We start from the raw sequence: 14,997 nt of genomic DNA on the forward strand, positions 1-14,997 counted from the left end.
AAAATCAGTCAGTGTCGTCACGGAGGAATTTTTTTGGCAAGCAATATTTTATCGCTGTATCATGTAATTTTATGTAATAGTATCTCAATTTGAGAAACGTTAATGAAGCCCTAACCCGTTAGAAGAATCTCTCTATTGGGATGCAATGGACCAATGAGAGCGACTCCTCTTTATAGCGCGCACGAGATTGGCTGGCGTCAGCTCCGAAACAGTGAATAAGTACACGCCCACTTCTCGCTGTTAATGCCGATTAGGGGTATATTGAAATCAATGCCACCTGAAATCAGCCGAACACGTTTCACATCGAATACTTTGCAACATATACCAACATATACCGAATCATCATGTGGATTAGCAATTGTTTCAAGGTGAGTACCGTGACATTTTTTTAAATTAATATTTCAAGTCGGGCATCACAACGAGCACATTTTATTTATTTAATAATTGCGCCAAAACGAAAACTGTTTGAATATACTGTTTAAAAAATTAATCACGATCAATTTTGCATATCTTTTCTTCAAGGTAAAAAAAATCCAATTCTGTTATTATTTTTGTGACAATTTGATAGAAAAGATAAGCTTTTTCTTGGTAGGCTAATGAAAATTTGGAGAGCCGTTAAACCTCTTCATATGGAAGATTCGCCGTAGATGTTTAGTTTAATTTTTTTTTTAAATTCACTGACAATAATTTTGTAAATTTTTAATGTATTAATTTTGTAGTCCTTTATTTGGAATGTTTTTCATCAAAACCTTTTGAAGGTTTTGATGAAAAACATTCCAGTTTAAAATTTCCAAAATTTTGATGATTTCAATTTTTTTACAGCATTAGAATTTGAAATAAGATGACGATGTGATGCTTTGAACCTATAGTTTTTGAAATCTTATGACATTTGTTTCATTTAAATATGCATATACTAGCAATCCCACAATTCACTTTAATTTATATTATCCACGTTGATGTGGATTCTCAAGAACAGTCTATATTAACAGTAAAGCTATTGACCTTTGCAAATACAACTCCTGAAAAGAGTACAGTATTCTATAATGATGGTAATCAAACAATAAGACTGATATTAACAGTTTGATATGAACCACCAAATAATTAAAATGAAATTAAATTAATGAAAAAGAATTATTAGGACATATGAGAGGAAAATGTTAGTTTTAAATAACCATGCAAAAAATGCTTCATCTTACGTTGGAAAAAAAGTAACTAATAATTGGTCTATTCAGAAAAAAAAACATCTCTTGTCACAAATGACACGATATGCAAAATAAGTTTCAATTAATAGTTATCAACCATTGCATAAATGCATGAAAGAAATGTTTTGGCAGTAACAGATCGTTGATGAGCTAGCTATCCAAGTGGTTTGTTCAGTAAAACATTTTCGAATAGAGAGCTAAACGTGGTAAGAAATTAGGAATGTTGATAAACAGTGCATAAATCAATTTAAACAGAGCATTAAATACATTTCGGAAGGTAGGAAAACACAAATAAAAGAGGTAGAGTCAATATTTGTTCTCAAGAAACAATATATTTTATTACTGTACCAATAATTTTTTCAAGGACCAGATCAGTCAGATTATCGCATTTTCTGAAAACCTAGATATAATATAACCAACATTCACGTCTGTTACACCGGATACGCACATCAAAATATAAAAATAATGAAAAAAAAATAAATAAAATAGTTTATTTATAAAATGTACAAAAACAAAGAGACTAATGACTAACTACATTTGAGACTAATGTATGTGGCAGAACAGTAAGAAATCACCTAAAAAACTTGGGTATTTATTTAGTTTAGCCCGACTTTTCGAAGTAAATGTACTCTACCTAAATGTCTCTGTACCTAATGTTTTTAGAGTGATTTCTTACGGTAGCGAACATATCCTAGTCCTAGATGACCTTTTAAAATTATCATATATAATACCTTTTTATTTCTAGTTTTCTTTCTCATTTCTCTCGTGTCGTTATTATTAAATACTTTCCATAGGTTGAAGATAGCAGTCAGCAGGATATTTTAAAATTTACAGATTTATCAAATAATACTGTAAAATGAATTCATATTGCACATAAAAGGTTGATCAAGTTCTACTGCTCAATTTAAAGCTGTAGTGCATTTGGTGTAGATAAAATTTAGAATTTATAAAAAAAAATATTTCAAGCGTACCGAACTTGAAATTAAAAAATCCGATCACTTTCACTTTATCAAGATAAACTTAAAACTCGTGATTTTTAAACCATTTATACAGTATTACAAATGCAGTGTACTATTCTATACTATACTACACGAGAGTAAATGAGTTTTACAAAAGTTCTTTGACTGTAATTTCAGTTTATTACGATATTACGAATTAATATGCCACTCATACTCATTTCTGGCGTCTTAGACTCGAGAATTTGCTGCATATTTTTAACAATAAACGAAATGATACTGTTTAAAATTTTTTTTTTAACTACTATACAGGCACTATACCTGAAAACTTGATTTAAAAATTCAAGAAATCTTTTTGATGAAAAAATGGTATTCTCAAACTAATATAATTTCTGTTTCACAGAGACGTAAAACATATCTATGAACTTTCGAATTCGATGACGGCTGATATTGACTATAAGTAAGGTTGAAAAGAATCAATTTCAGATGAAATTTTACGGACAAAATCACGACTGACTTGGTCCTCTCATTTCAAATTCCATTCTGTGATCATACATTAAAAATCTATCAAACATTAAATAAATTATTCAATGAAACAAACGAGTTTAGTTTATTTCTTTAGAAAATATCTCATCGTTGCCTAGCTTTTGGATAATGAGATACATTTCTTCAAAGACAAACAAAAACAAGACTATTCCACATTTTGAAAAAGCTGCAAAATATCATTAAGGATATCAAAACGTTTTAATTTGCCGTTCTTTATAATTTGGAAGGATACTTTTGTGGTAGCTATGACGATTATGGCTTATAAACTATAATCTCTGCTAAAATTAAGTCATAAATACCTATCTTTTCCATGCTTGTTTCACTCTGTTCAAATTTTACTAGAATTCCGTTTGCTACTCTGGTATCGTCATAAAGAAAATGAAGTTTTGTGGTTCGATTGCAATTGCATAGGTTATTGTTATATTTTATTTTTTGAAAACTCTTAATCTATTTCTATCAAAGAATTTAGATCATATTTATATCAAAGAATACATTAATCAAGTTTGATTACAGCATCCGAGAGAACTAGACATTGAAAGAGACTTGGTAATTGCTGGGTAATTTTTTGCATCTTGCTTAGACCAGAGAGGTTCTCTCATTCATCGACTAATTTTGTTTGTCTTTTAGTCTATCGATTTCGCTTTTGCTGATAATTGAGAGTTTTTGAAAATATAAATTTCAAATCTGTAATATCAATGCGTCTTTTACTTTTCTTGAATCAGAGGCTTATTTACAGGGGGTGGGGACTAATCGGTAAGCTCAGATGAACACACTTGGAATGGGTGGTCAAAAAAATTAGACTAGAACTGGAGAAGGGCGAAAACACCATAAATCTGCTTCAGTCTTGAATAGGATCAATCACGAGATTTAAATAATGAAACTGGCTGCTAAATGAAATTGAGAAATTTCATAAATTTCTTTGTGGAATCCTCATAAAAGTGGAATTTTGAGGTTTCTCATGCAATGTATAATGAAGACTAAGGTGATTCTCGTCGCAAGAAAATTTCTAGTTAGCTAAATTAGTGCCCCGGCTATGAATTAAAAAGATTCCAGTGAAATGGCTATAAAATCCCAATTAATATTTCTAACGTAATTGCTAACAATCATGATTTTTCTGGAGTTTTTCCTTCTGATAAAAATAATTTTCGGTATAAATTATTATTATCTACTGATCAAAATATTTTAATCGACATCGTTAATCGGGTGTTGAAATAATATTTTCGATAGCACCTTTCGAATTGTTTCAATTCAGACGTTCTTTTTCTCTTTGTTTATGGTTTTATGTACCATATTAACCCCTTGACAGTGTAATTTATTTCAGAAAAAAATGCAACCAAAAATGGAAATCTTTTTTTTTTTTTTTTGTGCATTATATGAATAAAAAAGGTAAACGAACTCAATTCGGGCCTTTCCATGGAAAATAAAACACTATTTTTTTATAATTATCAAATCACAAATATAAAATTTTTCTGTTGCCCAAACAAGACTCGGGCATCACTGTCAATGGGTTGAACTTTGGATTTGACAAAAGATTGATTTAATGTAGCATATACTTTCTAATTTGAATTATGGATTTCGCGTTATGTTTTGCTGATAGTCAATTAGTGATAGTAGATGGGTATTATACTATGACTCTCTCTCGAATGTTTTTAGGCACTGAAAATTTTCAAATTATAAAAATACGCTCGCAGAAAGGCACTAAAAAGGATTAAAACAGGCAATAGAAAAAATATTTATAATTAATGGAAAAATAACTAAAATCTTGGATATCGAGTTTCCTAAAATGAGTTAAAAGTCAACCGCAGTTACTCTCCGTCTACTGTTTCTATAATAATTGCTGCATTATTAGCCAAACTAAGGTGATATTATCATGTCAAAAAAGATTGTTTGTCGTCTTTCAAGGTCAGGTAGGAGGTGATTTAATGGAATACTAAATACATAATCAGCTTAGAGTGATATGCAAAATAGTGATAGCTGAACGAAAAGAACAATAATTACGGTGTAACCTCGCCACAATGATACTCGATATAACGATAAATTCTTCTACAACGATATTTTTTTAGATCTTGTTTGAATTGCCTTATAGTCTAATGTTAAACTCCTCTCGATACAACGATACTATTTAATACGACAAATCCTTCTATAGCGGTATTTTTTGTAGAGAGTTCGAAACTGCTACAACGATATTTTTTATATTTTGCTCAAAATTACCTTCGATATATTTTTAAATTTCTCACCAGTTTTTGCTCTTTCGAGGGTGTTTCACAACATCGGTATTTTGCATTATCTACCTTCCGAAAGTATCCATGTAGTTAATGAGAAGATACTTTACGAATAGTACATAAAGTTTTGTACGGTAAACTACTTTACAGGATGAAACAAACGACTGAATTTTATTTATCAAGCAATTATAATTTTTTGCAAAAAAAAACCTCTTTAATGCATTTTGTTCGTTAACTGACTACGCCAATTCAGAAAAGATGCCAACAACAGCACAAATTAGGCTGCTTCTGATGAGACAATGTTATCTCTCGATATAACGATAACCTTTCTACAACGATATTTTTTCTTGATTCGCAGAGTATTGTTATATCGAGGTTTCACCGTATATCAAAACTATAACGCTTTCATATAGTTTGCTTACATATAGCTTTTCATTCCAAACATATTTCCATAATTACCACATATTTCTCAGAATATTCATGTAAAAAACCTTGTATTCATCTGTCTGCATCCATTTGAAAGACGATCTCTCCAATTTGACGGAGACTATTGTTACATATCTAAGACTACTTGCCAACATTGTTTCCAGAGCATTCATGGTTATAAAAAATGAAATCGAAATAAGATGGGCCCTGAGACTAGAGCTATGTCAACTCCCTACCCCTGCTCTATGGGAGCCATGATGTCAACTGATATCCTCTTGGGACAGTTTCTGGTTAGCTACAGGACGAGGGTAAGACATGATGTGAAGCATATGAAGAAAAAACGAAACTTCCGATTCATTCCCAGCTTTTTTCAACCCTTTAAGGGGTAATTAGAAATTACTAAAAACTTCCCTTCAAAATATATCTTTTTTAATGAAGTAGGCTTTCTTCAGATTTTCAGCAGGTGCAAACTTAGGGGGTATAGAGGAAAAGTTTTCCATTGAGAAACCAACTTTACAAAAAATCCGGACTTGCCAATGTTGAAATAACAGGCTTTTATGGGTTCGAGATATCTCGTCCTTGCCGCTGAGAGGGTAAATAGGTCACGTTCTTCTAAAATAGAGCATTCATGTCTAACACCATCCGGTCAAAGTAAAGTAAATCCATTAGTGATTAGTGAATAATTGTAATTGGAGAGGGTTCTGATAATAATTAATACTAAGAGTTGAATATTTCGAAGCGAGCAATTCTTTTGAAGCTCTCAATGCTTAAAATATCCAAGTTCTGTAGAATATAGCCTATAAAAGTCACGGACAATCATACAATAATATCGAAATTTAGCACACGGAGGAATTCGAAGAAGGTATTTCTACAAAAAATAAATAAAATGAAGACATTTTTCCAAACTTCCAGGCTCTGATGTCAAGCAGATTTATGGTTTTGCTACTTGTGGTCTACACAAAATTTGCCATCGTTCGATGGCCATTTCAATTTTCTTGATCGAGAGACGCCAATCCTCTATCACACAAAGTGATTTCAAGTGGAAACTCGGGTGCCTTGGAATTTTCTTGACCACTCATTCCTCAAATTGACCGCCCTGGCAATTACCCGCCCCCTTATAAATATGCCTCTGTCTCCAAGTCGCTATTTTGGTCGCTCATATGCATTCACACTCTCTAGGCAGGGCAGTCTTAACACCAGCCCCCGGGCAAAGTGATTTTTCTTGGGTCTCCTTGCATGGCTAGAAATACCAGCTCATAATTTAAATATACCCACTGTCAAAAATCTAACCGGATCTCATTTTTGTGAGGTCACTCTTTTCATTACTCGCTCACTATGCCATTGTTTTGGTCACCCATGTTTACACACTCCCTAGGTCACACCCATGCTCACATACACTCTAGGTCACTCTCATGCTCATATACACTCTAGGTCACTCTTTTGACACTCATTGATCTAGGCACTCTCACTCTCTAGGCATCTTTCAATCACTCATTCGCACCTTTCCTTTAGGTAAATCTTCTAGTTACTAACATGCTAGCACACAGTATTGGGCATTCACATGGTTGCACACTATCTCTAGGTCACTCACTCTTTTGGTTGCTCACTATCTCTAGGTCACTCACTCTTTTGGTTGCTCACTATCTCTAGGTCACTCACTCTTTTGGTTGCTCACTGACCTCTCCCTCGCTCTCTAGGCAGAGGTAGATTTATGGTTTTGCTGCCCTTTAACCCTTTTACTCTATAATTTTCACGATCCCACATTCCTCAAATTTGATACCCCTTCCAACTTGGATTGTTTTTGTTTAGAGAGGCCGCCCTGCCCTCCCTACAGCCCGCTTAGCCCACCCTGTAAATACGCTTCTGGCTCTAATTATGACCATTCACACCTATTTCATATAAACTGCTACAAAAATACGTTTTGATATTTAATTCAACTAAATGTGATGGTATTGCCAAATTCTCCTTTTTGGAACGTTTCGTCAATGTGCTTCTTGAATACAAACCATTTCTTAGTTTAAGTTGTAAATTATTCCAAAGTGATTTTTTGTTACGTTAGATTCAAATTCTCGAGTAGTCATAAGGTGACCTTTCAATATAAAATGGTTCTGGAATGAAACTTTTTAATGACATTTTTTGATAGAAAGTGTCTCAAAATGATGAAAATAATAATAAATTTTGGATTTATATCATTTTTGAAAAACTCATTTTCATGTCAAAAATTTTCAGCAAAATTCATGTAATGTTCGAAACACGATTGCAAAAAATTCCTCGAATGAATTATTTTGTTATTTTCACTGTAGATTTTAGCCAGTGATGATGCAGGATTTAAACAAAAATTTAAGGAATTGTATGATATGCTCAAAGTTTTGCCCAAATCTGTTGATGCGCATGCGAATTTTTTGAAATTTCATTCAACATGTCGGGTATAAAACACTATAATTAGACGAATACATGTGATAGACCTTAGATTTTAGTTTATAACATTAAAAATACATTTCAAAATATTATATTAGAATTTTGTAATGATACAATCAATATTTTTTTGAAATCATGTTTCAAATGCAAGTAAAAAATGTCAAAAATATCATTCTTCGTAAAAACGCATTTAAAGTTTTTATTCACGGATTACTTGTATGTAAAAATGCAACACTAAAGTGGGCGTAACTTCGGTTCTAAGCATCATATAAATAAAACAAGGCCTCAAGGCCTATTTTGGAATCACAAAAAAATGGGACTTTCATAAAAATAAAAATCGATATTTCTCTCCAAAAAATGACGTTTTAAACGTAATAGGCCGGGCCCGATTTTCACTTGATGGGGCCCTGGGCAAAAGAGGTATTTTGGGGGCCTCGACTGTGGTTGAAGAGGTTTCGTACGTCAGCAAATACAGTACATGTCGTTTGTAAACACATCAAAAAAGGGATATGTACTATGCACTATTTTAAATGGGGAATGTAATGTAAAATTCTACACATGAAATATCTTGCAATGAATGTTTTTTTCGCACACTCTAATATGAGCAAAATCATTGATAATGTCATCAAAATCTAATTTTTGAGTTATCTCACTTCAGTGCACAATAAAGATGACAGTTTTTCTTGTAAAAGACTTTATCTTATTATTTTTAATAAGAAGAATGGTCTTTCGCCAAGAACAGTTTGATATTGGTGATGTTGCCAATGATGATTTAATGCTATCTCAACATTTGGAAACGACTCTTCTAAACCTCTAGCGTTACTTGACATTTGTGGCATTATGTCTTCAACCTGAACCAAAGATGAAAATTGTTGTAAATCAAAGTTTTCGTTGCAAATATACACAATCTTCACGAAGATTTGAGGATTTCATGTTGATCAAACGTGAAAACTTTCTTGTCATCGTTTCATAAATCATTTTACACAGTCAAAAAGATGTGAAATTGAGGAATCTAACAAAAGACTATGAAACATTGGAATATATTTTTGTCAGGTGCGTTGTACATGCTGTGTAAAGTCTATCTCTGATTGGTATACTATTAAAATTGATATTTAATAGGGTTTGCTAATAATGGTCACTTTGGAAATAGCATGATATGATCTAGGCTAGGGAAAAGTCTTTGATTTTCCAAAATTTTACCAAATAAAATTTATAAAAATTTGAGTAAAATATATACTATTATATAAATTTGGGGGCTTCCTTAAAACATGGGGCCCCTGGTCAAATGCCCATGTTGCCCATGCGGAAATCATGCCCTCTGGTAGTTGAATACCTTAAATCAATTATTTCATAAGAATATTTTTTTCCCACAGACAAGAAAGATCTCGAAGTGAAACCTATAGTATTTTTCAAAGTTTTTTCAAGTGTTTAATTCGTCCAAGTTCAAAATTATCTACCCTCTATGATAAACAGTACAGTGTATACTGTACTAATATACATTAACGAGGTCGTTCGTGACCACACGCAGTCTATTTGAGCGTAACGGATACTACTTACAGAGATGTTTATTTTGTCAAGTTATCTCTGACAAGCATGTTAGTGTCGAATTTTTAGTATTATTTATCTTTTCAGGAACTATCCAGGAAAAACGAAACGTTGGACGTGGCTCTTGTTTGATGATTCCCACTGACTGGACGCCAACCCAATGGACACAAATCCTAACTCCCCTTCTGGTACGATTAGAAACTTGGACGGCCGAGACAGCCCTTCGCTTACAGATTCCGAAGATTGCGATTGCTTCTCGGACAGTACGACCCCTCTTTCGCAAGACGGAGACGAAGTATTTCTGTCTCCTTCCGAGGAGACATCTTTAGCTGACCCCTGCTGTCAACAGGGGCGTCCACCATGTCTGGGTTTTTCTCCCTCTATTACATCCTCCAACACCTCCGCATTTTATGATATCACATCACCGTGGGAGGCTAACTATCGCATAGGATCTCTCCTTCAACCACAAACTCAAATCGGACTCCCGAGTCGACCGTTTCACAGAAGACGCCATCAAAACTTAGGATCGGCTTCCCACAACCGAAACGAACAATCTTCGCAAAATTCATTGCGTAGAGCCGATTTCCCGAAAAAAATAGTCCGAAGAATGTTTACCAATACGAGAGAACGTTTTCGACAGCAAAATGTGAATTCGGCCTTCTCCGAACTTAGACGTTTAATTCCGACTTATCCGCCGGAAAAAAAATTAAGCAAAAATGAGATATTGAGGTTAGCCATTAAATACATCAAGCTTTTGACGTCGGTATTAGAATATCAAAGAAAAAATGAACCGAAAGATCAAAAGTTGAAGTCTGTAGACGGCAGAAATTCTGATTCTCTCATTACGGACGGTATCAAAGTTGAACCGGATAACGACGAATCATGTCCAGAAGTTGTTTCAGAAGCTAGTTCACCAGCTTCGAGTTTGAGCAGTGCATCTAGCCAAAATGATGCAATGGAAGAGAGAGTGTTTTGAACACGAACTTATCTCACAAAGACATTTCGAGTGCTGATCTTGCTATAATCTATCGATAGCTAGAAACTATTCACACTTTCTTAACAGCAAAACGACGCACAAAATTCATTCTTTTCATTATGGACGAACAATTCTTGCTTGACGATGGACGAAAAGCACAAAAAACCACTCCAAAAACTCTAGAAATATTTACCTTTATGTATTTCATGTATTTCATAGTGAACCTCAAGGCAGCTGACATTGAGTCGGTTGCGTATTTCACTTCATGAATATTCATTCTTACGGAGTCAAAAACGTTTCTCATCATATAGCACAGCTGTATATAACTTAATTTTTCCATTAAAATTCACGTTCACGATTCATTTTCATGATAAATACACTGTAAGGTGGACGGAGTACTTGCATTTTTTCGTTACAATAAAATTACTTAAATATTAGATTTATTCGTTCAAGTTTATAATTTTATGTTTTGAAACTTAAAACACACATATTTCAGTTAAATTTATTTTAATATGGTAAATTAAGATGGTCTTTATACATCTTTTTATCTGAACCGTTGACTGTATAAAATACCTTTAATTAGAAAATGTAGATAAATAACGTGCCGATTTTAGAAACTGTACGTCATTTATTTTACCAGCAGTCATACATATACTGAGATATAAAATTTAATTTTTTAAGCGGTTCCCTCGTCTCTACTGAGCTGAACAAAAAAAATATCAAATTTTTCTAAGGGCAATATTAAACAAAATATTTGAATTCACAAATCACCGAAAACGAGGAAAAAGAACAGTATATATTAAGGGACAAACTTGAGAAAATTCGAAAGGCTCTTTGAACTTGCAGTTAATTAAAAACTTTAGTACATTTCTGAAAAGTTTTTTTCCAATGATGTATGATACTTTCCAATGTAATATCTCGGTTAATATTACAAAAAAACCATCAGAAACATTTTTTATAATTGTTTTTTATTTTTTAGTGGGCTCAATGGAAACAGGTTGAAAGCTTTTTGATTGGTGGTTAGAGGACAAGGGAACTACTATAGATAATAAAGTTTTATAATTCAGTAGCCCTAGAATGACAGTCTAAAACGAGCACGTTATTTGAATATTTTTACTAATTGGAAGTATGATCCCATAACCAAAGGTTCGAAAAGAAAGATGTACAAAGACTTAATTTTACACCCTGTATATTAAATGAAAGCTTAGTCGTTATATTTTATTTATGGTTTTTATTTTATTTTTTCTACAAAATAACACGCCTGTAGTATTTGGTTGTTAAATTGGGAGTTAAACATTGTGATAAATCTTTCCCTCCTTTGTAGTCAAAGAGCATTGAATTGTTTTGAACTACCGTAAAACTTGGTTATAATGACACCGAAGATTTCGCAAAATTTCGTCGTTGCAACCGAAGTTGACGTTTTGAAGACCTTTTTGACGAAAAATATAATCGGATGCAATCAAATACTGGGCATGACGTTGTTACTTTAACTCAATTGAAGTGACCGTATTTGATCGATAGAAATAAGGGAAATATATTAATATCATTAATATGGGGCATAACACCAATTTTCTCGCCATAAATGTTGCCAATTGTAAGGAAAATTGCCAAATATTGCTCGTAAATAAACTTAGGCGAGAAATGCGGTGCTATAGCAAGTCTGCAGTGATTCAAAATGTTTTTCAAAAAGAATTTAAGAAAAGAATGATTATATAACATGATAAACATGTGAGATTAATATTTATAGTAATATTCATTACAGCACAATCTGTGAATTATGAAAATTACCTTGATCTCCAATTCTAAAAGACATTACGAGTTAAAGTAAGCTTCGTTGGAGAAACGAAGCATTTTTACAAAAAAATGTCTGAAATACACTATTGCGGGAAAATATGCGAATGGGTAATGCCAATAAGCAAGTCGGAGCGTTACACATTTAATGATTTTTTTTTAACGTTAAGTATCAATAGAACTACAGACAAACATTTCCATTCTGTAAAATTCTTGGAAAAAACTTCGTAAAAACGGAATCAAAAATTTATCTTTTATACATCTTTTATACATTTTTGTGATAAAAATTTATCGTTATAAGGTCGTTGCGTTTTCATCGACGTTATATGCAAGGTTCATTAACATTATTCTCTACGGAAATATTGTTCAAACCATAAATTATTGACGTTATAGCCAAGGTGTCGTTGCAACCGAATCGGTTATAACCGAATTTGACTGTACGTGATAGTTACGTGCGAAACTGTTGTTATGGCATATCATGATAAAATGGATGTGAAAGAGTTTATTTTTACTATCAGCGGTTTCACCAACAAGTGTGACACAGTAGAGAGTAACAGTAGCGATTTCTGAAAGTGAGATTGTCGTTTCTTCATTCTCATCTAGTAATCGAATAGACCGGATGGAATGAGCATGAACGGATGTTGCAAGTTCCTGTTGTTCATTGCAACACAAATCACGTCTTCCGGAAGGGGAACCCACACCAAAACATCTTGCAGTAGTTGTTCTTTTGACTCATAAAAAACCTTAATAAAGTCCAGTAGACTCACTAATCCGGCACATACCACACCAGGGTTATGCCGGATTACCAAAGTCGTTGGATTACTGGAAGTCAGTTGAAAAAAACCCATTCAAATAATGTATACTTCTATGCTTAGACCGGCCAACACCTACTAAAGTAGATCTACTATAACCGGCGTTGGACAAGCACAGGACCCGATTTCCTCATTGGCAAGTGGGGCATTTTCCCAGGGCCCCGTGATATTTGGACCCACAAAATTTAACCCTCTGTGGTCCCGTATATATTTGAATATACATGGCAAATAATGTGGTCAACAAATCTAATATACTAATTTATTTTTTAATTTTTTTTTGGTATTCTAGAAAGTACATCTTTTGATGTCATTTCGGTACAAAATACAACTATACAGGGTGTCCTGTAAATACCAATGCGGCCTTTTTCTCATCAACCGTTCGTCGAAAAGGTATGGTTTTAATTTGAAGAATGCTTAAATGTGTTCAGGAATCACTCTGTACCAGTTTCGAGAGTGAAAATACAGTGTGTCATAAAATAAAAAATCTAAATTTTTATAGTTCCCCAACTTCCAATTAGGAAGCTGTTGTCTCACAATAGTGCATTGCCCTGAACCCCCACATACCAAAATCAGGTCCTAGACACGAAAGGCCGAAACTGGGGGGGGGGGAGGGGAGGTAAGTAGGTGGGTACCTGCGCGTTGGACCAGAGGGGGAGGGGTTCAAATTCACCCGTCAACTCAGGGGTGCACAACTTTTTCAGTCCGTGGGCTGCAATTAGGGGGCCGCAGAATATTCGGTATTTCTGGCGCTCACGGGCTAGAAAATATTTAGGGTGACCACAGAGCTGTATTTTACGAGACAAGGCCTGTATAATTTTGGTCAACCCAACTTTTTCATAAAATGTCCCGTTTTTCCATTTATTTTTCAATGAGGCTTACTTGAATTTCTGAAATCAGGAATTGAGATTATTTTCACGACGTATAAATTAAAGCCTTTTTGACATTATTTTTAGCTGTAGTTGGCCTTTTTTCAATTTTTTAGCTAAAATTGGCAATCTCACTTGCCTTTGACAATTTTTTTGTAGTAAATGGCGGTATCCCGTGTGAAAACCGATTTCCCTTATTTTTATGAAAGAACTCTGGTTAGTCTAGGCATTTACCGTGTTATGTATATTGATATTTTTCTACCGGAACACCTTTCGAAGACCGGATGGAACCTTTTGGTGAGTCGCATTTGGCCCGCAGCCTGGAGGTTGTGCACTCCTTCTTTAACTACCCCTTTAAGATTACAAGGTGGTGCCAAAATACGTGCTTGTCCCGGCCTACAAAGTATTCGGTTGCGGCCCCATGGACACACAGTAACATGCTTTCCCTCCTCCACACATGAAGGGAGCCAATTTGCCGAAGCCGAATTACTAGACTGGCCGGGCGGGATTATAGAGAGTCTACTGCCTGTTTCCCAACGTGGGACCCATGCCCCACAGTGGGGGGGGGGGCAAGATTTGTGAAGGTTCATATTTAATGAAAAAATGATTTCTCAAAATTAATGAAAAACAAACATTCAGTGGCAAAATAATTTCAGAACTAATGAAAATTCATATTTGTAATCAGGAAATAATTTAAGGATTTGTGAAAATTCATATTTGTGATCAGGAAATAATTTAAGGATTTGTGAAAATTCATATTTGATTAGGTAACAATTTTAAGAATTAATATATATATAATAGTCATATATTTAATAAAAAAATACTTCAGAAGTAATGAAAATTCGTGTAATGATCTCGGGATAAGTAAAATTCTGCAATGATGTAGTGTTCCGGCTGTGGCCCTGTGGGATCAGCCCGTTTAGACACCACTGTGTTAAAAGAGATACCACATTATAACTTGTTGGCCATTGGGCTTCGTGGACATTTTATTTTTGGCGGGAGCACTGTTTCAAAGGTTGAAAACCCCTGCTTTAGACTAAAGAAGACTTAGACTAAGAAAAAAGTCTAACTAAAAACTTGGTAAACTAACTAAAAACTTAGATAAAGAAGGTACTTCTTAGCCCCCATCGGGAGGTTAATAGTATTTTGCGCTTCCTCCAAGTGGATAGAATATTAATTTTCAAATAATAAAAATAAATTAAATTCCTCCCTTAACGCACACTCCCCTTTAGCGGAC

At 33.9% G+C, this 14,997-nt stretch overlaps 1 protein-coding gene across 1 annotated transcript; it reads left to right on the plus strand.

Annotated features, from left to right (window-relative positions):
* Positions 1 to 245: 245 nt before the first annotated feature.
* Positions 246 to 10,417, plus strand: LOC149065601 (protein lyl-1-like). The gene is made up of 2 exons (XM_089253932.1): positions 246 to 368; positions 9,403 to 10,417. Exon 2 carries the CDS (start codon positions 9,476 to 9,478, stop codon positions 10,289 to 10,291), a length of 816 nt encoding a protein of 271 aa, XP_089110058.1. The 5' UTR covers positions 246 to 368; positions 9,403 to 9,475; the 3' UTR covers positions 10,292 to 10,417.
* Positions 10,418 to 14,997: the final 4,580 nt, after the last annotated feature.

This window comes from Pholcus phalangioides, unplaced genomic scaffold (genome assembly GCF_987345545.1).
Source record: "Pholcus phalangioides strain wild (caught in Gottingen) unplaced genomic scaffold, Ppha-v1.0 ptg000039l_1, whole genome shotgun sequence".
NCBI classification, from domain to species: Eukaryota; Metazoa; Arthropoda; class Arachnida; order Araneae; family Pholcidae; genus Pholcus; species Pholcus phalangioides.

What these genes read in the sequence shown, in the direction of transcription:
- LOC149065601 (XM_089253932.1), top strand. Translation starts at nt 9,476, where the DNA reads ATGGACACAAATCCTAACTCCCCTTCTGGTACGATTAGAAACTTGGAC.